The 24,734-nt window shown below is 49.4% G+C and overlaps 1 protein-coding gene across 1 annotated transcript in view; it reads left to right on the top strand.

Annotated features, from left to right (window-relative positions):
• Positions 1-24,734, top strand: part of LOC139255478 (zinc finger matrin-type protein 4) — a 735,084-nt gene that overhangs the window by 250,347 nt on the left and 460,003 nt on the right. The window contains exon 5 of the mRNA XM_070873945.1: positions 20,779-21,003. Within this exon, the coding sequence (XP_070730046.1) occupies positions 20,779-21,003 (225 nt within the window). The remainder of the gene's footprint in view (positions 1-20,778; positions 21,004-24,734) is intronic.

Raw genomic sequence — 24,734 nt, 5'->3', positions numbered from 1 at the left:
GGGCTGCAGAACAGCACCCGGGTCACGATACAGGTACAACTGATCCTCATACAAGTGTAGCCCTTCAACACCCAGCACTATTGGCCCCATGATTGTTTATTAGTATTTCGTAAGGTCGATGTCAAGCAACAACTATGGACCTATACTCTCTGGAGTTTAGAAGAATGAGAGGTGATCTCATTGAGACATACAAGATTCTGAGAGGGAGTGACAGGGTAGATGCAGGGAGGATGTTTCCCCCTGGCTGGAGAGTCTCGAACCAGGGCTCACAGTCTCAGGATAAGGGGTCGGCCATTTAGGACAGAGATGAGGAGGAATTTCTTCACTCAGAGGGTGGTGACTCTATTGAATTCTCTGCCCTAGAGGGTTCTGGATGCTGAATCATTGAGTATATTCAAGACTGAGATGAATAGATTTTTGGAATCTAGAGGGAATCTAGGCATAGGGGATTGGACGGGAAAGTGGAGTTGAGATAGAAGATCAGCCAAGATCTTATTGGATGGCAGAGCAGGCTTGAGGGGCTGTATGGCCTACTCCTGATCATAAGTCTTATGTTCTTCACTATAGTTTTACATTCAGGTGGTTCAGTCGGATAGTTGCGACAGGTGTAGCGGAGAGGGCGGTGCCTCCCTGCTGTTTGTGAATGGGGCAATGTGTTCTGGGCGATCACAGTCGCACACTGGAGAATTTTTCATTCACCATCGCGCGTCAGGTATCCGCCCCCGACATGGTTGAAGGTCGCCCGTCAGCCGCGTGGATGATCTTCTGCGTCGGGTCTTTCATGACGACTCAGAGGGAAGCTTCCTTTGCAGGTTTGGGGAACGTCAGCATAGTGGTAACATAATCAGAAGGCCAGAGTTCCAATCCCACCGCGACAGGTAGCGAATAAATTCAGTTAATTAAATAAATCTGGAATTTAAAAAAAGCTAGTATCAGTAATCGTAAAAACCTGTCTGGTTCCCTCATGTCCTTGAGGGAAGGAAATCTGCCACTCTTACCCGGTCTGGCCTATCATCATTATCATAGGCAGTCCCTCGGAATCGAGGAAGACTTGTTTCCACTCTTAAAATGAGTCCTTCGGTGACTGAACAGTCCAATACGAGAACCACAGTCCCTGTCTCAGGTGGGACAAATAGTCGTTGAGGGAAGGGGTGGGTGGGACTAGTTTGCAGTACGCTCTTTACGCTGCCTGCCCTTGGTCTCTGCATGCTCTTGGCGATGAGACTCGAGGTGCTCAGCGCCCTCCCGGATGCACTTCCTCCAATTTTGGCCAGAGACTCCCAGGTGTCAGTGGGGATGTTGCACTTTATCAGGGAGGCTTTGAGGGTGTCCCTGTAACGTTTCCTCTGCCCACCTTTGGCTCGTTTGATATGAGGGAGTTCCAAGTAGAGCGCTTGCTTTGGGAGCCTCGTGGCTGGCATGCGAACAATGTGGCCTGCCCAGCGGAGCTGATCAAGTGTGGTCAGTGCGTCATTGCTGGGGATGTTGCCCTGGTCGAGGACGCTAACGTTGGTGCGTCTGTCCCCCAAGGGGATTTGTAGGATCTTGTGGAGAAATCGTTGGTGGTGTGTGACTCTGGACCCACAGCAATGTGGTTGACTCTTTAACTGCCCCTCTGAAATGGCCCAGCGAGCCACTCAAGGGCAATTAGGGATGGGCAATAAATTCCGGCCTTGCCAGCGATACCCACAACCCGTGAACAAATTTTTGAAAAAGAATGCGATGCTACGAGGGGATGACAAGTGCCGGGAGTAAGTGGCCCATCATTGTCCTGGGGACTTGATAATTGTGGGCGCTCTGCATTCCATTGTGGATTACAACCCTTGCTGCTGCCTTGTGTAAAATGGGATAGATGACGAGCCATAATATTACTCCTGGAGCTGTGTGTGGAAGCTCAGTATCTGATGATTCATCATCATCATCATAGGCAGTCACTCGAAGCGAGGATGACTTGCTTCCACACCAAAAAGGGATGAGTTCACAGATGTTTCAATGAAGCACCTGATATTCCAGGTCCTGAACTACATGTTGAAGAGTGGAAGATGTCTGTGCGTGGATTTTTTTAACGTGTGGTGGCCATTGCACACCAGCCACCACACGGGCTTGACAGAGCTAGGTCTTGGTCCAGTGGCAAGGGTTAACCAAGATGACTGGAGACCAGCATGTCGGCACCCTGTTGGAGACAAGCATCAGTGGACAGTTCTTCCACCGTCCAAAAGCCCATTGCGTCTCCGGAAATAGCATTTTGTTTTCATTTTCTCCCTTTGAAAGAGGAACTTGCATTTATGTCGGGTCCTTTTCTCGACCGCAGGACGTCGCAAAGCACTTTACAGCCAACAAAGCACTTTTTGAAGTGTAGTCACTCTTGTGTGTCTCCACTGACACTTGGGAGTCCCTGGTCAAAGACCGCCCTAAGTAGAGAAATTACATCCGGGAGGGCGCTGAGCACCTCGAGTTTCATCGCTGAGAGCTTGCAGAAATCAAGCACAGGCAGCGGAAGGAGCGTGCGGCAAACCTGTCCCACCCTCCCTTACCCTCAACGACTGTCTGTCCCATCTGTGACAGAGATTGTAATTCCCGTATTGGACTGTTCAGTCACCTGAGAACTCACTTTTTGAGTGGAAGCAAGTCTTCCTTGATTTCGAGGGACTGCCGATGATGATGATGTGGCAGCCAATTTACTCACAGTAATAAAGGTGAGGGACAATTATTGCCAGGGTGATGTGATCGAAGTCTTCAAGATATTTTAAAGGGAACAGATAGGGCTGATGGAGAGTCTGGGGGGAGAAATTCGGGTCATTTGCGGCTCCCATTGGCGTTCCAGCCCCGGGGTGTGTAAACGATCGGGCACGGTGCTTCTAACGCCTCTCGCTAAATTCGGCGGGGGTTTAGCGGTGGCGTCATCATCGTGTGTGGCACCCCGGACCCTCGATTAGGTTTCGCTCCCTGAAGCTGCGCCGGGCGATGAAAGCAACAGGCTCAGGGGGACGCATATCCGGACGGACGGCTACTCGCGGGACAAAGGTCAAAGGGGAGGTGGGCTGCTGTCGGTAAAAAAAAAATGGTGGGTTTTCTTGTGCGTTCCATTGCCGCTTTGGTCCCCAGTCCGTTACTTTAGTCGCCTCTTCAAAATTCTGGGTGAACCCCTCCATCGCAGGAAGCTACCCAATTTTGTGTCTTAGCAGGACCGTGAAATGGGAATGCTCAACAGATAAAACTAGCTGCAGCTAGAGTAATGCAAAATCAGGCAGGATTTATAACGGCCAGGTCCGCGCCCCACTGCCAAAGGTGAATATCGCCCCCTGTGTGTCGCAAATGCAAATACTTGAGCCTCGGACAGTTGTGCTTTCACAGATGGGATACGGTTGCATTGTGGTTATGTTACTGGACTTGAATTCTCAAGGCCCGGACTAATGATCCAGAGAAATGAATTCATCTCCCACCATGGCAGCTAGGGGAATTTAAATACGGTACAATTAAATCAATCTGGACTGATTGCTAGTCTCAGTAATGGTCACCATGGAACTACCGGATTGTCGTAAAAACCCATCCGATTCACTAATGTCCCTTCAGGGAAGAAAATCTGCCGTCCTTACCTGGTCTGGACCTATATGTGACTCCAGACCCGCAGCAATGTGGTTGACTCCTATAACAAGGCCCCTGAAATGGCCCAGCGAGACACACAGATGTATAAGGCGGTTCACCACCACCAATTAGGGACGAGCAATAAATGCTGGGCTTGCCAGCAATGCCCGTGAATGAATGGAAAGAAAGGATCGCTTTTTCTACCAAGCTCTGTCCCCTCGCTGGCCTGGTGCCCTGCCTGCTTCAAGATTCACGTCTCATTAAATATTTGTATCGAGTCATTGTTTCCCGAGCATCAGTTTCCCGCAGCGCTGACGAGGCATCTGCTCGAATGGAGAGGGTTGTGTCCGGAGTCCAAACGCAAATATCCGGCCGACAAGAGAAGCGAGAGGAGACAATCCGGAAAATAGGACGTGCTTTCAAAATTAAGCAGCAATCCATAACTTTGGCTTCAGACTTTAGAATGAACATAGGTTCTCGAGTGATAGCGGTCCATAGCAATCATAGAATCTTACAGCACACAAGGAGGCCATTCGGCCCATCGTGCCTGTGCTGACTCTTCGAAAGAGCGATCTAATTAGTCCCACTCTCGTCCCTGCTCTTTCCCCATTACCTTGCAAGTTTTTCCTTTTCAAGTATTTATCCAATTCCCTGTTGAAAGTTACTATTGAATTTGCTAGCATCGTCTTTTCAGGCAGTGCTGCATCAAAAAGATTAATCTCCTGCCACCCCCCCACCCTGTCCCGGATCTTTTGCCAATTACCATAGATCTGTGTCCTCCGCTAACCAATCCTCCTACCAGTGAAAACAGTGTCTCCTTTATTTCATCAAAGCGCCTCATCATTTTAGACCCCTCTATTTAAGTCTCTCCTTAATCTTCTCTGCTCTAAGGAGAACAATCCTAGCTTCTCCAGTCTCTCCATATAACCAACGTCCCTCATCCCTGCCACCATTCTAGCCTCCCAAAGGCCGAGTGCATAGCATGGTGGGAGATCATTTTGGTTCAGCTTACAATGGAACGAGTTGTTACGATCTGGAATGCACTTCCTGAAAGGACAGTGGAAGCAAATTCAAGAGTAACTTAGAAGGGACTTGAGCCCACAATCCAGGCTGACACCCCCAGTGCAGTGCTGAGGGCACACTGCACTGTCAAAGATGCTGTTTTTCAGATGAGATGTTACATCAAGGCCCCATCTGCCCTCTCAGATGGATAGAAAAGATCCCACGGCACTATTTCGAAGAAGAGCAGGGAGTTATACCGGGTGTCCTGGCCAGTATTTTTCCCTCAACCAACATCACTAAAAACAGATTATCTGGTCATTATCGCGCTGCTGTTTGTGGGAGCTTGCTGTGTGCAAATTGGCTGCCGCGTTTCCTCCATTACAACAGTGACTACACTTGAAAAACATAATAACATAAGAAATAGGATCAGGAGTCGGCCATTTGGCCCCTCGAGCCAGCTCCGCCATTCAATAAGATCATGGCTGATCTGATCTTGGCCTCAACTCCACTTCCCTGCCCGCTCCTCATAACCCTTGACTCCCTTATCGGTCAAAAATCTGTGTCAATCTCCACCTTAAATATATTCAATGACTCAGTCTCCACAGCTCTCTGGGAGAGAATTCCAAAGATTCACGACCCTCAGAGAGAAGAAATTCCTCCTCATCTGTTTTAAATGGGCAATCCCTTATTCTGAAACTATGGCCCCTAGTTCTAGATTCCCCCACGAAGCGAAACATCCTCTCTGCATCTACCTTGTCAAGCCCCCTCAGAATCTTATAAGTTTCGATAAGATCACCTCTCATTCTTCTAAACTCTAATGTGTATAGGCCCAACCTGCTCAACCTTTCTTCATAAGACAATCTCTTCATCTCAGGAATCAACCTTCTGAATCTTCTCTGAACTGCCTCCAGTGCAAGTATCTCCCTCCTTAAATACTGAGACCAAAACTGTATGCAGTACTCCGGGTGTGGCCTCACCAATATTCCTGTACAGTTGTAGCAGGACTTCCCTACTTTTATTCTCCATCCCCCTTGCAATAAAGGCCAGCATTCCATATGCCTTCCTGATTACTTGTTGTACTTGCATACTAACTTTTTGTTTCATATACAAAGACCCCCAGATCCCTCTGTACCTCAGCCTTTTGTAATTTCTCTCCATTTAAATAATAATTTGCTTTTTTATTTTTCTTACCAAAATGGATAACCTCACATTTTCCCACATTATACTCCATCTGCCAAATTTTTGCCCACTCACTTAGCCGATCTATATTCCTTTGCAGATTCATTGCATCCTCCTCGCAATTTGCTTTCCCACCTATCTTTGTATCATCAGCAAAATTGGCTACATTACACTTTGTCCCTTCATCCAAATCATTAATATAGATTGTAAATAGTTGCGGCCCCAGCACTGATCCCTGTGGTACCCCACTAGTTACAGTTTGCTCACCTGAAAATTACCCATTTATTCCGACTCTCTGCTTTCTGTTAGTTAGCCAATCCTCTCTCCATGCTAATATATTACCCTCAACTGTGTGAGCTCTTATCTTGTACAGTAATATTTTATGTGGCACCTTATTGAATGCCTTCTGGAAATCCAAATACACCATATCCACTGGTTCCCCCTTATCCACCCTGCTCGTTACATCCTCAAAGAGCTCCAAATTTGTCAAACATGATTTCCCTTTCATAAACCATGCTGACTCTGCTTGACTATTATTATTTTCTAAATGACCTGCTACTGCTTTCTCAACAATGGACTCCTGCATTTTCCCAATGACAGATGTTAGGTTAACTGGTCTATAGTTTTCTGCTTTCTGTCTCCCTCCTTTCTTAAATAGGGGTGTTACATTTGTGATTTTCCAATCCTCTGGGACCTCTCCAGAATCCAGGGAATTTTGGTAGATTACAACCAATGCATCTACTATCTCTGCAGCCACTTCTTTTAAGAACCTAGGATGCAGGCCATCAGGCCCAGGAGACTTGTCCACCTTTAGTCCCATTAATTTGTCTCGTACTTTTTCTCTTTTTTTTTTAGTTAGCCAAAAGCAGACATTGATGAAGAGATTCAACACCACCTCCAGTGCGCCAGTGCAGCCTTCAGCCGCCTGAGGAAAAGAGTGTTTGAAGACCAGGCCCTCAAATCTACCACCAAGCTCATGGTCTACAGGGCTGTAGTAATACCCGTCCTCCTGTATGGCTCAGAGGCATGGACCATGTACAGTACACACCTCAAGTCGCTGGAGAAATACCGTCAACGGTGCCTTTGCAAGATCCTACAAATCTCCTGGGAAGACAGACGCACCGACATTAGCGTCCTCGACCAGGCCAACATCCCCAGCATTGAAGCACTGACGACACTTGATCAGCTCCGCTGGGCAGGCCACATTGTCCGCATGCCAGACACGAGACTCCCAAAGCAAGCGCTCTACTCGGAACTCCTTCATGGCAAACGAGCCAAAGATAGGCAGAGGAAACATTTCAAGACACCCTCAAAGCCTCCCTGATAAAGTGCAACATCCCCACTGACACCTGGGAGTCCCTGGCCAAAGACCGTCCTGAGTGGAAGACGTGCATCCGGGAGGCGCTGAGCGCCTCGAGTCTTATCGCCGAGAGCATGCAGAAACCAAGCGCAGGCAGCAGAAGGAAAGCATGGCAAACTTGTCCCACCCTCCCTTACCCTCAACGACTGTCTGTCCCACCTGTGGCAAAAACTGTGGCTCTCGTATTGGACTGTTCAGCCACCTAAGGACTCATTCTAAGAGTGGAAGCAAGTCTTCCTCAATTCTGAGGGACTGCCTATGATGATGATGACTTTTTCTCCAATGATAGTGATTGTCTTAAGTTTCCTCCTCCCAATAGCCCCTTGATTATCAATTATTGGCAAGCTTTTAGTATCTTCTGCCGTGAAGATTGATACAAAATATGTGTGCAATACTCTGCTATTTCCCTGTTTCCCATTATTAATTCCCCAGTCTTATCCTCCAAGGGACCAATGTTTACTTTAGCTACTCTCTTCCTTTTTATATACCTGTAGAAGCTCTTACTGTCTGTTTTTATATTTCTTGCTAATCTACTCTCATAATTTATCTTCTCTCTTTTTTAGTTGTCCTTTGCTGATTTCTAAAAAATTCCCAATCCTCTGGCCTTCCACTAATCTTCGCAACATTGTATGCCTTTATTTTCAATTTGATACCATCCTTTACTTCTTTAGTTAGCTAGGGATGGTTATTCCTTCTCTTAGAGTCTTTCTTTCTCACTGTAATATATCTTTGCTGAGTGTTATGAAATATCTCCTTGAATGTCTGCCACTTTTTATCTACCATCTTACTCTTTAATCTATTTTTCCAGTCCACTTTATTATGCTCATAATAAAGGATGAAACTGAGTACTGTATGCAATGAGTAAGTGTGACCTTAACTCCTTTAATTAGACTCCAGAGTGCAAGTACAGCATGGGTGGCCTGCTTATATACAGTGCTCCCAAGGGATGCTGGGATCCCTTAGGACTCCAACAGGTAGGCCCTCTGGTGGTGGTGTGATCCAGGTTGCCAAGGGTTACATACATAACATCACTCCCTTGTAAAGTCAAAAGTACACTTATTTACAGGGTGAGACGATCTGGGGCTTTTCGCTCCCTTGTCGATCGTCTCGGTACAAATGCTGGTGTGGGTGAGTTGGTTGGTTCTTCACTGGGCTGTTGGGCAGCTGGCCTTGCTGGGCTGCTGGGGATGGTGAGTTCGGCTTCGTGGTCAACCGTGATGTCAGTTGCCACTTGTGTGTGTGTTGGAGGGTCGAAGTTGGTGGCATCCTCTTCGGATTGCCCATAGCTGTTAGTGAACCACAATTTGGTTTGGTCTAAGTGCTTCCTGTACGTTAGTCCATTGGCCAATTTGACCTGAACCACCCTACTCCCTTCTTTGGCGATGACCGTACCAGCAAGCCATTTGCGACCATATCCATAATTGAGTACAAACACAGGGTCATTGACCTCAATGTCGCATGACAAGTTTGCGCGATCATGGTACATGCTTTGTTGATGCCGCCTGCCCTCGATGTGATCATGGAGATCAGGGTGGACAAGAGAGAGCCTTGTTTTGAGCACCATTTTCATGAGCAGCTCAGCTGGGGAATCCCTGGTGAGCGAGTGGGGTCTGGTGCGATAGCTGAGCAGAACTCGGGACAGGCAGGTCTGCAGGGAGCCTTCCGACACGCATTTCAAGCTTTGCTTGATGGTTTGAACTGCCCGTTCTGCCTGGCCGTTGGATGTGGGCTTGAATAGGGCAGATGTGACGTGTTTGATCCCATTGCGGGTCATGAATTCCTTGCATTCAGCACTGGTGAAACACGGCCCATTGTCGCTGACTAGGACATCAGGCAGGCTGTGTGTGACAAACATGGCTTGTAGGCTTTCGATGGTGGCGGTGGACGTGCTTACAGACATTATTACACATTCAATCCATTTTGAACAAGCATCCACAACAACCAAGAACATTTTGTCTAGAAATGGGCCTGCATCATCAACGTGGATCCTAGACCATGGTTTGGAGTGGCCACAACCACAAACTTAGCGGTGCCTCTCTGGGTGCATTGCTCAGTTGAGAGCAAGTGTTGCACTGGCGCACGCATGACTCTAAATCTGAGTCAATTCTGGGCCACCACACGTGGGATCTGGCTGTGGCTTTCATCATTACAATGCCTGGGTGGGTGCTGTGCAGGTCGCGTATGAACGTTTCTCTTCCTTTCTTGGGCAAGATCACACGATTACCCCACAAAAGACAGTCCGCCTCTCGAGACATTTCGTCTTTGCACCTGAGGCACAGCTTATTCTCTTCCTGCATCTCCGCTGGGATGCTGGACCAGCTCCCATGGAGGACACAGTTTTTTACAAGGGACAGTAAAGGATCCTGGCTGGTCCAGGTCCTGATCTGGCAGGCTGTAACAGGTGACTTTTCGTTTTCGAATGCATCCATCACCATGAGCAAGTCTGCAGGCTGTGCCATTTCCATCCAGGTGGTGGGCAATGGCAGCCGACTGAGAGCATCAGTGCAGTATGCCAAGAGCATGAGCACTCATCTTTGGATGCGGGCAGAGGCATTGGTGTTAATCACTTTGCTCTCTGAGAATAGCGATATGAGCGGCTTATGGTCAGTTTCTAGCTCAAACTTGAGACCAAACAAATACTGGTGCATTTTTTTCACCCTGTGAATGCATGCCAGAGCTTCTTTTTCAATCTTTGGACAGACTCCTGGACGCATAGGCGACCGGTTGCAAAATCCCCGATCTGGTAACCTGTTGTAACACACACCCGACCCTATATGATGACGCATCGCAAGCTAGCACTAATTGTTTACATGGATTATACAGAACAAGCAGTTTGTTTGAACATAACAGATTTCTGACTTTCTCAAAGGTAGCCTCTTGTGAATTCCCCCATACCCAGTTGTCTCCCTCGCACAGTAGCACATGTAGGGGTTCTAGCAAGGTGCTTAACCCGGGTAGGAAATTACCGAAATAGTTGAGGAGTCCCAGGAACAACCGCAACTCCGTCACGGTCTGTGGTCTCGGCGCGTTCTTGATGGCCTCCGTCTTGGCGTCGGTGGGTCTGATGCCGTCTGCTGCGATTCTTCTTCCCAAGAACTCAACCTCTGTTGCCAGGAAAACACACTTCGAGCGTTTCATCTTGAGTCCCACGTGATCTAGCCGACTTAGAACCTCTTCCAGATTCTTCAAGTGTTTGATGGTGTCCCGACCTGTGACCTGTATGTTGTCCTGGAAAACCACGGTGCGTGGAACCGACTTTAGCAGGCTTTCCGTGTTCCGTTGGAAAATTGCTGCAGCCGAACGAATCCTGAATGGGCATCGGTTATAGATGAACAGACCTTTGTGCGTGTTGATGCAGGTGAGGCCTTTTGAAGATTCCTCCAGCTCCTGCGTCATGTAGGCCGAGGTCAGGTCCAACTTGGTGACCGCCTTACCTCCAGCCAGGGTCGCAAATAGGTCGTCTGCCTTGGGTAGCGGGTACTGGTCCTGTAGCAAAAAACGGTTAATCGTTACTTTATAGTCCCCACAAATTCTGACTGTGCCATCACCTTTGAGTACCGGGACAATCGGACTGGCCCACTCGTTGAATTCCACCAGCGTGATGATGCCTTCTCGCTGCAGCCTATCCAGCTCAATTTCCACTTTCTCTCGCAACATATACGGTACCGCCCGTGCCTTGTGATGGATGGGTCATGTACCGGGAACCAAGTGGATCTGCACTTTCGCCCCTGAGAAACTTCCAATGCCTGGCTCGAACAACGATGGAAATCTGCTCAGAACCTGGGCACATGAGGCGTCGTCGAAGGACGAAAGCGCTCGGATGTCGTCCCACTTCCAGTGGATTTTTTCCAGCCAGCTTCTGCCGAACAGTGTGGGGCCATCCCCTGGCACGATCCATAGTGGGAGTTCATGCACTGCTCCATCATAGGAGACTTTGACTTCTGTGCTGCCAATTACAGGGATCAGCTCTTTGGTGTAAGTTCTTAGCTTGGTGTGAATGGGGCTGAGCTTGGGCCTGTGTGCCTTGTTGCACCACAGCCTGTCGAAGGCCTTTTTGCTCATTATGGACTGATTTGCATCTGTGTCCAGTTCCATGGACACTGGAATTCCATTCAGTTCAACTTTTAACATAATCGGTGGACATTTCGTGGTGAAGGTGTGTACCCCGTACACTTCTGCCTCCTCGGTTCGAGTCTCTAGTTCAGCCTGATCCACCATGGATCGACCTTCCTTGCAACGTGGTGGTTTGCAGTTCGCCTGCATATTCACTGGAGGTGTCCCATTGTTCTGCAGCCGTTGCATGTATAGTGCTTGAAGCAGCATTGATGGGCCTGATGATCCCCTCCGCAGCGCCAGCAAGGTGTTAACTGCCTCGCATTAACGATTGATGCGAACTTTGGGTCATCTGAGATCGAACTCATAGAAACGTTTAAAATTCTGACGGGTTTAGACAGGTTAGATGCAGGAAGAATGTTCCCAATGTTGGGGAAGTCTAGAACCAGGGGTCACAGTCTAAGGATAAGGGGTAAGCCATTTAGGACCGAGATGAGGAGAAACTTCTTCACCCAGAGAGTGTTGAACCTGTGGAATTCTCTACCACAGGAAGTTGTTGAGGCCAATTCACTAAATATATTCAAAAAGGAGTTAGATGAAGCCCTTACTACTCGGGGGATCAAGGGGTATGGCGAGAAAGCAGGAATGGATTACTGAAGTTGCATGTTCAGCCATGAACTCATTGAATGGCGGTGCAGGCTCGAAGGGCCGAATGGCCTACTCCTGCACCTATTTTCTATGTTTCTATGTGCAGCAGCTGGCGCGTACATTCTGCCATGTATATTCCTGCTCGAAAACGACGTTACTTTGTGCACAGTACTTGCCGAAACCTCTTTATCCTGCAAAATTTTTTTGGTGTTATCGCTGGTGGACATAAATGCTTGGGCTATCGTTATGGCTTTGCTCAGGTTCGGTGTTTCAACAGTCAATAGTTTACAAAGGATTACCTCATGGCCAATGCCAAGCACAAAAAAGTCTCTTAGCATTTGTTCAAGGAATCCATCAAATTCATAATGCCCTGCAAGGCGCCTTAATTCAGCGACGTAGCTCGCCACTTCCTGGCCCTCCAACCGTTGACACGTGTAGAACCCATATCTCGCCATCAAAACGCTTTCCTTCAGATTTAGGTGCTCCCAAACCAGCATACATAATTCTTCATCGGATTTGGTTGTTGGTTTTACCGGAGCTAGAAGATTCTTCATGAGGCCATAGGTTGTTGCTCCACAGATGGTGAGGAGGAGTGCCTTTCGTTTAGCAGCGTTCTCGTCCCCTTCCAGCTCGTTTGCCACGAAGTATTGGTCGAGTCTCTCCATGAAGGCTTCCCAATCATCCCCTTCTGAGAACTTTTCCAGGATACCAACAGTTCATTGCATTTTTGCATGGTTGTTTGTTACCTTGTCAGCGATTATTATGCTCATAATAAAGGATGAAACTGAGTACTGTATGCAATGAGTAAGTGTGACCTTAGCTCCTTTAATTAGACTCCAGAGTGCAGGTACAGCATGGGGAGGGCGTGCTCCCAAGGGATGCTGGGATCCCTTAGGACTCCAACATGTAGGCCCTCTGGTGGTGGTGTGATCCAGGTTGCCAAGGATTATATACATAACACACGTTAGCCAACTCTGTCTTCATACCTTTGCAATTGCCTTTATTTAAGTTCATGACACTAATTTGTGACCCAAGTTTCTCACCCTCAAACTGAATTCGAAATTCTACCATGTTATGATCACTCTTCCCAAGAAGATCCTTTATTATGAGATCATTAATTAACCCAGTCTCATTACACATTACCAAATCTAAAATAGTCTGCTCCCTGGATTGGTTCTACAATGTATTGTTCTAAGAAACCAGCCCACTCTATGAACTCTTCTTCAAGGCTATTTTTGCCAATTTGATTCGTCCAATCAATATGAAGATTAAAATCACCCATGATTATTGCCATACCTTTCTTACAAGCATCCATTATTTCTTGATTTATGCTCTGCCCTACAGTGTACTAGTACTAGTATTAGGCAGTCCCTCATGTCGAGGATGACCCACTTCCACACCAAGAAGGGATGAGTTCCCAGGTGTTTCAGTGAGGGACCTGACATTCCAGGACCTGAACGACATATTGTAGCTACTGTTAGGAGGCCTATTGATTACTCCACCAGTGACTTATTCCCCTTATTATTTTGTATCTCCACCCAAACTGATTCTACATCTTGATATTTTGAGCTAATATAATTTCTTGCTACTGTACTGATCTCATCCTTTATTAACAGAGCTGTAAAGTGCTTTGGCAGACCGTGAGGTGGTGAAAGGAGTTGCAGAACTGCAAGTTTTCTTTTCCCCTCTCCTTGAATAATCGTTAGTCGACTGAAAGAGCCGCCCCACAGTAAAATATCTTGCTTGACGTTTCTGGAAATGGGCTGATGGAGATGAACGATTTTTGTAGCATTTTCCCCTCCGCTGTCTAAAGAAATGAATAAAGTTCCATGTGGAATTCCTAATCCACTGCCTATCGCATCTGGGGGCACAGACCTCGGACAGGAGGCCTGCGTGTAATGCATGGAGTGCTCTTTCCTTACCAGCAACTAATTGACAAGTAGCGCTGTCGGTAGTTCTCCGATCAATCTTTCATTCGAACAGAGCTGGAATTCTTGGTTATGAAGCTGCGCTGGGGACACAAATCATGTCATTAATTTTTTTTAAAAAGGGGAAAAACTCCTTACTCTTAAAAAATTAATTATTGAATTTTTCTTTACCCAAGTCGGTAGTGGTTGTTAAGACTCTCCTTTCTTCCAACTGTGGCAGTTGTGGAAATCTTCACTCTTGCAATCAGGACGCCTTTTTAAAGGGGAAGTTTCATCATCAGGTCCCCTGTTTCCTTAAAGGGAAGGAATATTTAGCCAAATTGTTAATGCGTAGGGGTGCATTTCACGGGCGGGATTGGTGGTGGGTCTTTCGCCCGCTCGTCTGTCAGAAATACAGCAACAACAAATTGCATCTATATAGCGCCTTTAACATAGTAAAGACATCCCAAAGCGCTTTACAAGAGCAATTATCAAAAAAAAATTGACACCAAGTCACATAAGGAGATATTAGGACAGGTGCCCAAAAGCTTGGTCAAAGAGGTAGGTTTTAAGGAGCGTTTTAAAGAAATTAAGAAAGACTTGCATTTATATAGTGCCTTTCACACCACCGGATGTCCCAAAGCACTTTACAGTCAATTAAGTACTTTTTAAAGTGCAGTCACTGTTGTAATGTAGGAATCGCTACTATAGGGGAGTCACGGGTTTATGGGGAACAACAACTATATAGCCCCTTTAATGTTGTAAAACATCCCATGGCGCTTCACAGGAGTATTACAAGACAGAATTTTGACACCAAGCCACACAAGAAGAAATTAGGGCAGGTTATCAAATGCTTGGTCAAAGAGGTAGGGTTTAAGGAGCGTCTCAAAGGAGGAGAGAGAGGCGGAGAGCCGGAGAGATTTAGGGAGGGAGTTTCAGAGCTTAGGGACTAGGCAACAGAAGGCACGGCCACAAATGGTGGGCAAAGGAAATCAGGGGATGCGCAAGAGGCCAGAGTTGGAGGAGCGCAGAGATCTCGGAGGGTTGTGGGGCTGGAGGAGGGGCAACAACACGAGGGTGATATTTTTAAAATCAAAGCGTTGCCGGACCGGGAGCCCAATGTAGGTCAGCGAGCTCAGGGGGCCGATGGGTGAGCGGGACTCGGTGCGAAGTTAGGTCATGGGCCAGCCGAGTTTTAGATGAGCTGAAGTTCACAGAGTCCCCTGGGACAACTGCGTAAAAGCTGTTTCTACCGCTTTTCTGGGGTTTTACGCAACTTTTCCGGAAGAGCAGGGGAATCCCTGCAGGAATTCGCCTCCATTGTTTGAAAGGGAGGTGACTGTACACTTGCTTTTTTTTCTGTTATCTGAAGTTTGGATGTTGAACTATTAAACGGCAACGCGGGAGCGGACATTTTGCGTTGAATCCCTCTGCCCCAGTGCCGGAGGACATGCTAACGTGATGCTTCAGTGATGTCGCAAGTGGGCAGTGCTGCATTCGGGCCGGACTGTTGCGGAAGAAGCTGCTCTGCTACTTCTGCCAAGCTGCAGCCTATGTTCATGGTGTCACTGCTGGGCAGGGAGAGCGTCTTCCACACCAATTCCTCCTCCGCTGATAACCCAAATAGGGACTGGACTTCCCTCGGGAAGGCTAAATTCACAATGTCATTCCCTCAGTTACATTCAGGATTTGGTTCCCTCGCCTGTGCTCATGACCCCCTTTGTAAAAAAAAAAGAAAGACTTGCATTTATATAGCACCTTTCACGACCACCAGACGTCTCAAAGCGCTTTACAGCCAATTAAGTACTTTTTTTGGAGTGTAGTCACTGTTGTAATGTAGGAAACGCGGCAGCCAATTTGCGCACTGCAGGCTCCCACAAACAGCAATGTGATAATAGCCAGATCATCTGTTTTTTTGTTATGTTGTTTGAGGGATAAATATTGGCCCCAGGACACCGGGGAGAACTCTCCTGCTCTTCTTCGAAATAGTGGCCATGGGATCTTTTACATCCATCTGAGGGGGCAGACGGAGTCTCGGTTTAACGTCTCATCTGAAAGACAGCCCCTCCGACAGTGCAGCGCTCCTTCAGCACTGCACTGGGAGAGTCGGCCTAGATTTACGTGCTCAAATCCCTGGAGTGGGGCTTCAATCTACAATTTTCTGACTCAGAGGAGAGTGTGGTGCCCACTGAACCACAGCTGACACTGTGCAAAACGTTTTTCTACGCTCTGTCATTTAGCCTCAGTCAATATTTCTGAATCTTATCTCGTGTTTTTTTCTAACCGCACTACCGGTCCTGTGCCTCGGCGGGACTCCTCCCAATCGTCCGCCTCGGCATTGGAGGGCGGTCTGCAGAAACCCCTCCCCCCCACAGAGAAACGGGTGAAGGGCTGGAAATGGCTGATAACATGGCCCCCTGAGGAATGTGCTTCGTCGATTGGGTTTACAGTGGGGGATGAACAACAGCAACGTGCATTTACAGGGCGCCTTTAACGTCGTAAAACTGTCCCAAGGCGCGTCACAAGAGAGGTGGGGGCGGGGGGGCGGGAGGGGTGTGGGCACTACACGCTCCCATGAAATTGGATGGGAGTTAGCGGAGGCGCTAAGCCAGCAGCACCCCAGGTTGCTGCCATGCGCAGCATCCCGTTTACGCTCCGCGGTGGGAAATTGGGCAGCGCCCCCTCGTGAGGCCGCCTCAGACGATGTCAGCGCCAGCCTCGCGGGTCGCGAACTCGAATGTTAAAGCGGGGGTGCGCACGACGCAGCTTTTCCTCGCAGCCGACTTACCGGTCCGGCCTTCCGTTCTTCATCCGGCGGGGTCCGTGCCGCGAAGGTGCCGCCCGGCACTCCACTTCTGCCCCGGGCTGCGGTCACGGCACCTCTCACCCCTCCCTCCGCCTGGTGGCCCCACTGCGGAGCTCACAGCCTGCCCTCCCCTTTAACGGAAGGGGGGGGGGGGCCCTGTGCTCGCGTCAGCACCATGCGGAGGGGCTGCGTAGCACTGCAACAATCGCGCGCTTACCGCATCCCGAGAAGGCGTGGGACGCTTGACATTGCACTGCCCTTCATCTCGGGGGCGCTAACCCCAATTTCGCGTCGGGCGCAAGAAGTTCCGCCTCCCCTCGGTTACCGCACCCAAACGGGGCGATACCGAATTTCGACTCCCCTCGTCGGGATGCGCAAGAGACCTTTTCCGAATCTCCAGGGCTCTGGTATCCATTTCACCTGGTCCTATTGTTATCTGTAAATGTCACCAAAGCTCATCATCATAGGCAGTCCCTCGGAATCGAGGAAGACTTGCTTCCACTCTAAAAATGAGTTCTTAGGTGGCTGAACAGTCCAATTGTAACCAACAGTAACAGCCTCAAAACTGACTATTGGGTTTGTCAAATTCAAGAAAGTGCCATTTCTAATCTCTCTGTAACCAGCTCTTATTGAGTCAACTCATTGTCTGATTTGCAATGTCTTTCTTTATCGCATGACATTTCACTCAAGCTATAATGCTCATGTGAGGGACCCTACTAAATGCTTTATAAAAGTCAAGATAGACTGTTTACCACATTACCTTTGATAAACCTTTATTGGCTTGGAATTATGTCCTCTACCCTATTAAACCTGCTTCAATTCTTTCTCTTATCATAAACTCCAATATTTTCCCATCTCTAAATTTTCAATAGAATTCCCAGGATTCTTTTCTGATTCTTTCACAAAGGTCAGAAAATGTTAGCGCAGTCTCACAGAATCGTAGCACGAAACATCGTCGAAGGAAGCCGTTTGGCCCGTTTTGCCTGTGCCGGCTTTGTGAACGAGCTATCCCATTAGTCCCTCTACCCCCTGCCCTTTCCCCACACCCTGGCAAGTGTTTCCCCTTCTCCCCACACCCCTGTGTTCAATCAGCTGTGAACACTTGCCCATTCCCGCAAGGCTAACTTTCTTTGTGTATTCTTGGATGTGTCCTGTTCTTGGTTCCTTAGCGAATGCTGGGCACGTTCCCTGGTCAAACAGGGGTCCTGATCTGAGAGTGTAGCGATCCCCCCCCTCCCCAACACCCCTACACCCCTACACCAGTGCGCCAGTGCAGCCTTTGGCTGCCTGAGGAAAAGAGTGTTTGAAGACCAGGCCCTCAAATCTACCACTAAGCTCATGGTCTACAGGGCTGTAGTAATACCCGCCCTCCTGTATGGACCATGTACAGTAGACACCTCAAGTCGCTGGAGAAATACTGCCAACGATGTCTCTGCAAGATCCTACAAATCCTCTGGGAGGACAGACGCACCAACATTAGCGTCCTCGACCAAGCTAACATCCCCAGCATTGAAGCACTGACCACACTTGCTCAGCTCCGCTGGGCAGGCCACATTGTTCCCATGCCAGACACGAGACTCCCAAAGCAAGCACTCTACTCGGAACTCGTCCACGGCAAACGAGCCAAAGGTGGGCAGAGGAAACGTTACAAGGACATCCTCAAAGCCTCCCTGATAAAGTGCAACATCCCCACTGACACCTGGGAGTCCCTGGCCAAAGACCGCCCTAAGTGGAGGAAGAGCATCTGGGAGGGCATTGAGCTCCTCGAGTCTCGTCGCCGAGAGCATGCAGAAATCAAGCGCAGGCAGTGGAAAGAGCATGCGGCAAACCAGACTCCCCACCCTCCCTTTCCCTCAACAACTGTCTGTCCCACCTGTGACAGAAACAGTGGTTCTCGTATTGGACTGTTCAGTCACCTGAGAACTCACTTTTAGAGTGGAAACAAGTCTTCCTCGATTCCGAGGGACTGCCTATGATGATGATGACACCCCGCCAGCCCCTGTTATATTGTAGCTAAGGACGCTGGTTTTCCATTTTCAGTGATGAAAAGATTGGGCGGTATAATGTATTTGCTTCATGGGTTCTTTGCTGAAGAATTCATAGCAACACATTGCTATTAAGAACTAGTTGGTTTATTAGCAAAGGTTTAACAATCACACTACACATTCGTCCATCCACCAGGCTCACAACCAGCTGCCTCATCGTGGATGACCTAGATTCAACTGGCTGGGGTTTTATTGAGTCTTGAGAATATCACGTGACTGGCTAAGCCACTCCCAATGCAACAGCTCTACAAACCTCTAAGCATACTCACAGGTGCATACATTACAGGCAGCTGCCCCAGCCCGGCACCCGAAGCTCGGCAGGAAACTAGGTCTGCGCGGGTGAGCGGGATTTCCGCCATGCTCCTGGAGCAACGTGCCAGCGGAGCGGGACCAAGAAGTTTCCAGACCATTGAGTAGCGGAACATGGTCCTCGGAATCTCAGTGTGGGGCGGGGAGGGGGGGGGTGGGTAGAAATTTGCCTCAAGCAGCATCGCAAAATGCTCAGTATTGCAGTGGGTTGCCCGTGATACACGCCGCCTAAAGTGGAGTTGCATAAGAACATAAGAAATTGGAGCAGGAATAGGACATACAGCCCCTTGAACCTGCTCCGCCATTTAATACGATCATGGCTGATCTGATCATGGACTCAGGTCCACTTCCCTTCCTGCTCCCCATAACCCCTTATCCCCTTATCGTTTAAGAAACTGTCTATTTCTGTCTTAAATTTATTCAATGTCCCAGCTTCCACAGCTCTCTGAGGCAGGGAATTCCACAGATTTACAACCCTCAGAGAGAAGAAATTTCTCCTCATCTCAGTTTTAAATGGGTGGTCCCTTATTCTAAGATCGTGCCCTCTAGTTCTAGTCTCCTCCATCAGTGGAAACATCCTCTCTGCATCCACCTTGTCAAGCCCCCTCATAATCTTATACGTTTCAATAAGATCACCTCTCATTCTTCTGTATTCCAATGAGTAGAGACCCATCCAACTCAACCTTTCCTCATAAGTCAACCCCCTCATCTCCGGAATCAACCAAGTGAACCTTCTCTGAACTGCCTTCAAAGCAAGTATATCCTTTCGGTATTGCGGTAGAAGACCAGCTGCCGTGTCAGCCGTGGCTCAGTGAGCAGCACTCTCGCCTCTGAGTCAGAAGATTGTGGGTTCAAGTCCCACTCCAGGGACTTGAGCACTAGAAAATCCTGGTTGACATTCCCAGTGCAGTGCTGAGGGAGTGCTGCACTATCGGAGGTGCCGTCTTTCAGATGAGACGTTAAACTGAAGCCCCGTCTGCTCTCTCAGGTGGATGTAAAAGATCCCAAGGCACTATCTTGAAGAAGAGCAGGGGAGTTCTCCCAGATGTCCTGGGGGCCAATATTTATCCCTCAATCAACATAACAAAAAAAAAAGATTATCGGGTCATTATCGCATTGCAGTTTGTGGGAGCTTGCTGTGCACAAATTGGCTGCCGCGTTTCCCACATTACAACAGTGACTACACTCCAAAAAGTACTCAGTCGGCTGGTAAGCGCTTTGGGATGTCCTGAGGTTGTGAAAGGCGCTATAGAATGTAAGTTCTTGAGACAAAAGGGGATAGAAAGAGATGCTGAAGGGCTGAGATAAGGTGGAGGGAATGGGAGTCGGGTGGTGTGGAGGCCAAGTCACTCAATATATTTAAGATGGAGATAGATAGATTTCTAGACCTAAAAGGCAACAAGGATTATGGGGAGAAAGCGGGAATATAGTGTTAAGATAGAGGATCAGCCATGATCATATTGAATGTCGGTGCAGACTCGAAGGGCCGAATGGCCTACTACTGTTCCTATTTTCTATGTTTCTTTCCTAGGAACTTCAACATTTGCTCTGTCCAATATAATAAGGGGTGTATAATATAATATATTACAATATAATTTCAGAATAAAGGGACATTTAGGACTGAGATGAGGAGAAATTCCTTCAGTCAGAGGGTGGTGAATCTTTGGAATTCTCTGCCCCAGAGGGCTGTTGAGGCTCAGTCGTTGAGTATATTCAAGACAGAGATCGATAGATTTTTCAATATTAAAGGAATCGAGGGATTATGGGGAGCTTCGGGGGGAGATCGTTGGTCCGTGGGGCCTGTTTCTGGTGCAGCGGACGCTGCGTCATTCTTGCTTCCCTCAGACTTGATTTTTACCCTGTAATTATTATTTTATATCCCAGAGTCTCCTCCTGAGGCGGTGTGGCCTGCAACTCCCACCTTCTGCGGCCTGGGCCCCCTGGCGGACCACAGGGACTCGGGCAAGTTCTGCCGGCTCTGCAGTGCCTGGTTCAACAACCCCATGATGGCCCAGCAGCACTACGAGGGCAAGAAGCACAAGAAGAACGCGGCCAGGGCAAAGCTGCTGGAACAGTTGGGCGAGACACTGGACACGGAGGCCCTCCGAGGTAGGCCTGGCCCAACGGGCTTCTTTTATTTTCCAGAAAGTTTCCCTTTTTTTTGGCTGGGCTCCCAGATTCTCTGAAGCAGCTTCAATATTTTACAAGGCAGTGCTTGCCATTCCCTCGCTCTGCCTCTTCATCAACTATTAACTCGGTCGCACTTTGATCTCACTCCACTTGGTTTCCCTTCATTTCAAGCTCGTGGTCGGGGCGTCAGCTCCAAGCTCACGACCCAAGCAAGGGTTTACACATTGCTCCCCAAATAATCCGTCTGCAGTCGGTGATGCTGGGAAGTCTAGAACAAGGGGTCACAGTCTCAGGATACGGGGTGGGAAATTTAGGACCGAGATGAGGAGAAATATTTTCACTGAGGGTGGTGAACCTGTGGAATTCTCTACCACAGAAGGCTGTGGAGGCCAAGTCACTGAATATATTTAAGAGGGAGATAGATAGATTTCTAGAAACAAAAGGCATCAAGGGGTATGGGGAAAAAGCGGGAATATGGTGTTGAGATGGAGGATCAGCCATGATCATATTGAATGGCGGTGCAGACTCGAAGGGCCGAATGGCCTACTACTGCTCCTATTTTCTATGTTTCTATGCCACCAATGTATAAGGGGGCCGAAAGTGCACCGCTCCTTATGGCCCATTACCGCCTCGAAGAAGCAGCGCTGGAGCGGACAGGCCTCACCGACTGGGGGCGGGGGGGATGAATGGGCCAACCCTGTCCTATATTACTCCCGGGCTGGGAGCACCGGGAACTGGTTTCCGCACCGCCCGTGCTGCCGCCCAGCCGACCCCTTACCGACCGGCGGCAACCCCCGCTTTCCGCCCCGTGCGGGAAATTACCCCGCGGGTCGGCCGCCGCTCGGTGCCCATGACAGCTTTCTCCCCGGCGGGGAGCTTCTTGTGGCTGGGCGCGGCGCGTCCACCCTTAAAGGGGAGGGCGCACCACGGCAGCCACCATTTTATTTTAGTTGTCGGCTGACTGGCAGGTCGGCCCGACATTGGTGGTTGCGGGTGCCGGCCGGGCCGCCAACAGGCAGCCTGGGTAGCCCCCCCCCCCTCTTGGGCGCCATGCCGCTGGCCCGGCCGAAACCCTCCCTGGTGGCCCAGTGGGCTGAACTAAACCACGTGCAGAGATCACAGTGGCCCTCCCCTTTAACTGAAGGCCCTTCCCGTTAACTGAAGGGGAGGAACGTTGTGACACGGCAGCGTGACGCTGATGACCTGTAACATCGGCCTCCCGTCTGCAAGGGGCACTTCTGCCCGTCAGCACCGCCCCGACCGGAAATGCACAACAAAGAGCTGAATATCAGCGCAATCTCTGACCCATGGATTGGGGTGGAGAAAAAAACTACAAAATCAGTAAGTGCACTTACTTTTTGCTCGGCGGGAATTTCGGCCCCAAGGCCTCCTGATGAATTACTGGCACCAACAGTGAGGAAATACTCTCCGGCACAATCTCAATGCCCAAGACTCCCGGCCTGGAGTACTGCATACATTTCTAGTCACCGTGTTATAAAAAGGAGAGCGAGGCACTGGAGAGGGTGCAGAGAAGATTTACAAGGATGATACCAGAAATGCGAGGGTATACCCATCAGGAAAGGATGAACAGGCTGGGTCTCTTTTCTCTTGAAAAAAAGAAGGCTGAGGGGTGATCTAATCGAGGTCTTTAAAATTATGAAAGTTTTTGATAGAGTGGGTACAGAGAGAATGGGCCCAAGTTTCGGGCCACGCCTAAAACGGCGCAGCCCGGACCTGGACGCCCGTTTTTCGCGCCACAAAGTGCGCCTAAAAAAAACTCACCTATTCTCCAGCTCCCTGCAAGTCCTCTGGAGCTGGGCGCGGCGCAGCATGAGCTGTGGGGGGCGGAGCCAGGATCCTGCGCTGAAAACAGTGCCGGGACCTCTGCACATGCGCGCTACAGTGGGCGCGCATGTGCAGTGGCTCCAGGCGTCCAAAACTGTGTGGGAGGGGCCCGAAGCATGCAGCCCCTAGCCCTGGCCGAATGGCCTCACTGGGGCTGCGTGGATAAGGCTCACCTCCCACCCGACCGGACCCGACCCGACCCCTGCTCTCTCCACCCCGGCGACGCGACCTCCGCTTCACCACAACTCCCCCGCCCCCCCCACGCCAACCCCGGCGACTCGACCTCCGCTTCCCCCCCCTCACCGCCCCGGCGACTTGACCTGACCTCCGCGCTCCCCCCCCCGCCCTGACCTTCGTGCTCCCCCTCCCGACCTCCGCTCCCCCCCGCCCCCCGGCGACCCGACCTCCGCTCCCCCCCTCCCCCCGACCTGACCGACCTCCGCTCCCTCCCCCCCCCCCCCGACATGACTGACCTCCGCTCCCCCCCACCCCCCCGGCGACTCTCCCTCCGCTTCCCCCCCCCCCAGCGACTCTCCCTCCGCTTTCCCCCCCCCCCCCGGCGACCCGACCTCCGCGACTCTTCCCTCCCTCCTCTCTCCTTCCCCCCTTCCCTCCTCCCCCCCCTTCTCCTTCTCCTCCTCCTCCCCTTCTCCTCCTCCTCCTCCCCACCCTCCTCCCCCCTAACCCCCACCCCCCTAACCCCCACCCCCTCCCCCTAACCCCCACCTCCCTCTGCCATAACCCCCACCCCCCTCTACCTCCCTCCTCCCCCTCCCGCCCCACCTCCCCCCCCCACCCGCCTTCTCCCCTTCCCCTCGCTGTCAGAAACAGAGACTGACAGACAGAGAGAGAGAGACACACACAGACAGACAGAGAGATAGAGACACTGACAGAGACACACTGGGGGGGCCGTCCCAGCACGCTGTTGGAGGACTTCCGGTGCTGCAGTCGGTAAGTAGAAAATGTTTTATTTATTGATTTTTTAATTTTTTTTATTTTTAAATAATTTTTTTTTGGATTGATTTATTGGTTGATTTATTAATGTATTTATCATTTATTATTGATAGATGGCTCTTTATTTGTAAAACTGAAGTGTTTAATGTTTGTAAACTTCCCTTTAAACCACCCCCCCCCCCATTCCCTACACCTGATTTGAAACCTACGCCTGATTTTCTAAGTGTAGACAAGGTTTTTCTGAGCGTATAAAATTCTACACTTACTCCATTCTAAGTTAGTTTGGAGTATGTTTTCACTGCCTAAACTTTCAAAACGGGCGTAAGTGGCCGGACACGCCCCCTTTTGAAAAAAAATCTGTTCCAAACTGAAACTGTTCTAACTGACTAGAACTGGAGCAAACTAAATGCCGAGAATTGCAATTTCTAAGAAACTCCATTCTAAACCAGTTGCTCCAAAAAAACAGAAGCAACTCAGGCCGAAACTTGGTCCCAATGTTTCCACTTGTGGGGAAGAGCATAACTAGAGGCCATCAATATAAGATAGTCACCAAGAAATCCAATCAGGAATTCAGAAGAAATATCTTTACCCAGAGAATGGTGAAAATGTAGAACTCACTACCACAGGGAGGGGTTGAGGTGAATAGTATCGATGCGTTTAAGGGGAGGCTGGACAAGCATGTGAGGGAGAAGGGAATAGAGGATTATGCTGATAGATTTAGATGAGGAAAGACAGGAGGAGGCTCGAGTGGAGCATAAACGCCGGCATGGACTGGTTGGGCCGAATGGCCTGTTTCTGTGTCGTATATCCGATGTAATCCAATGTAAGATGAGGCTCCAAATTTCAACGGGTCTCGGAGTTTCTCCGCGGTTGTGGTGATAAGCTACAGATATCAGGGTTCAGTCCCAATC

Source organism: Pristiophorus japonicus, chromosome 3, assembly GCF_044704955.1.
Source record: "Pristiophorus japonicus isolate sPriJap1 chromosome 3, sPriJap1.hap1, whole genome shotgun sequence".
Classification (NCBI taxonomy): Eukaryota; Metazoa; Chordata; class Chondrichthyes; family Pristiophoridae; genus Pristiophorus; species Pristiophorus japonicus.
Note: the sequence above shows the minus strand (reverse complement) of the source record. Positions and strands in the feature narration are given on the sequence as shown.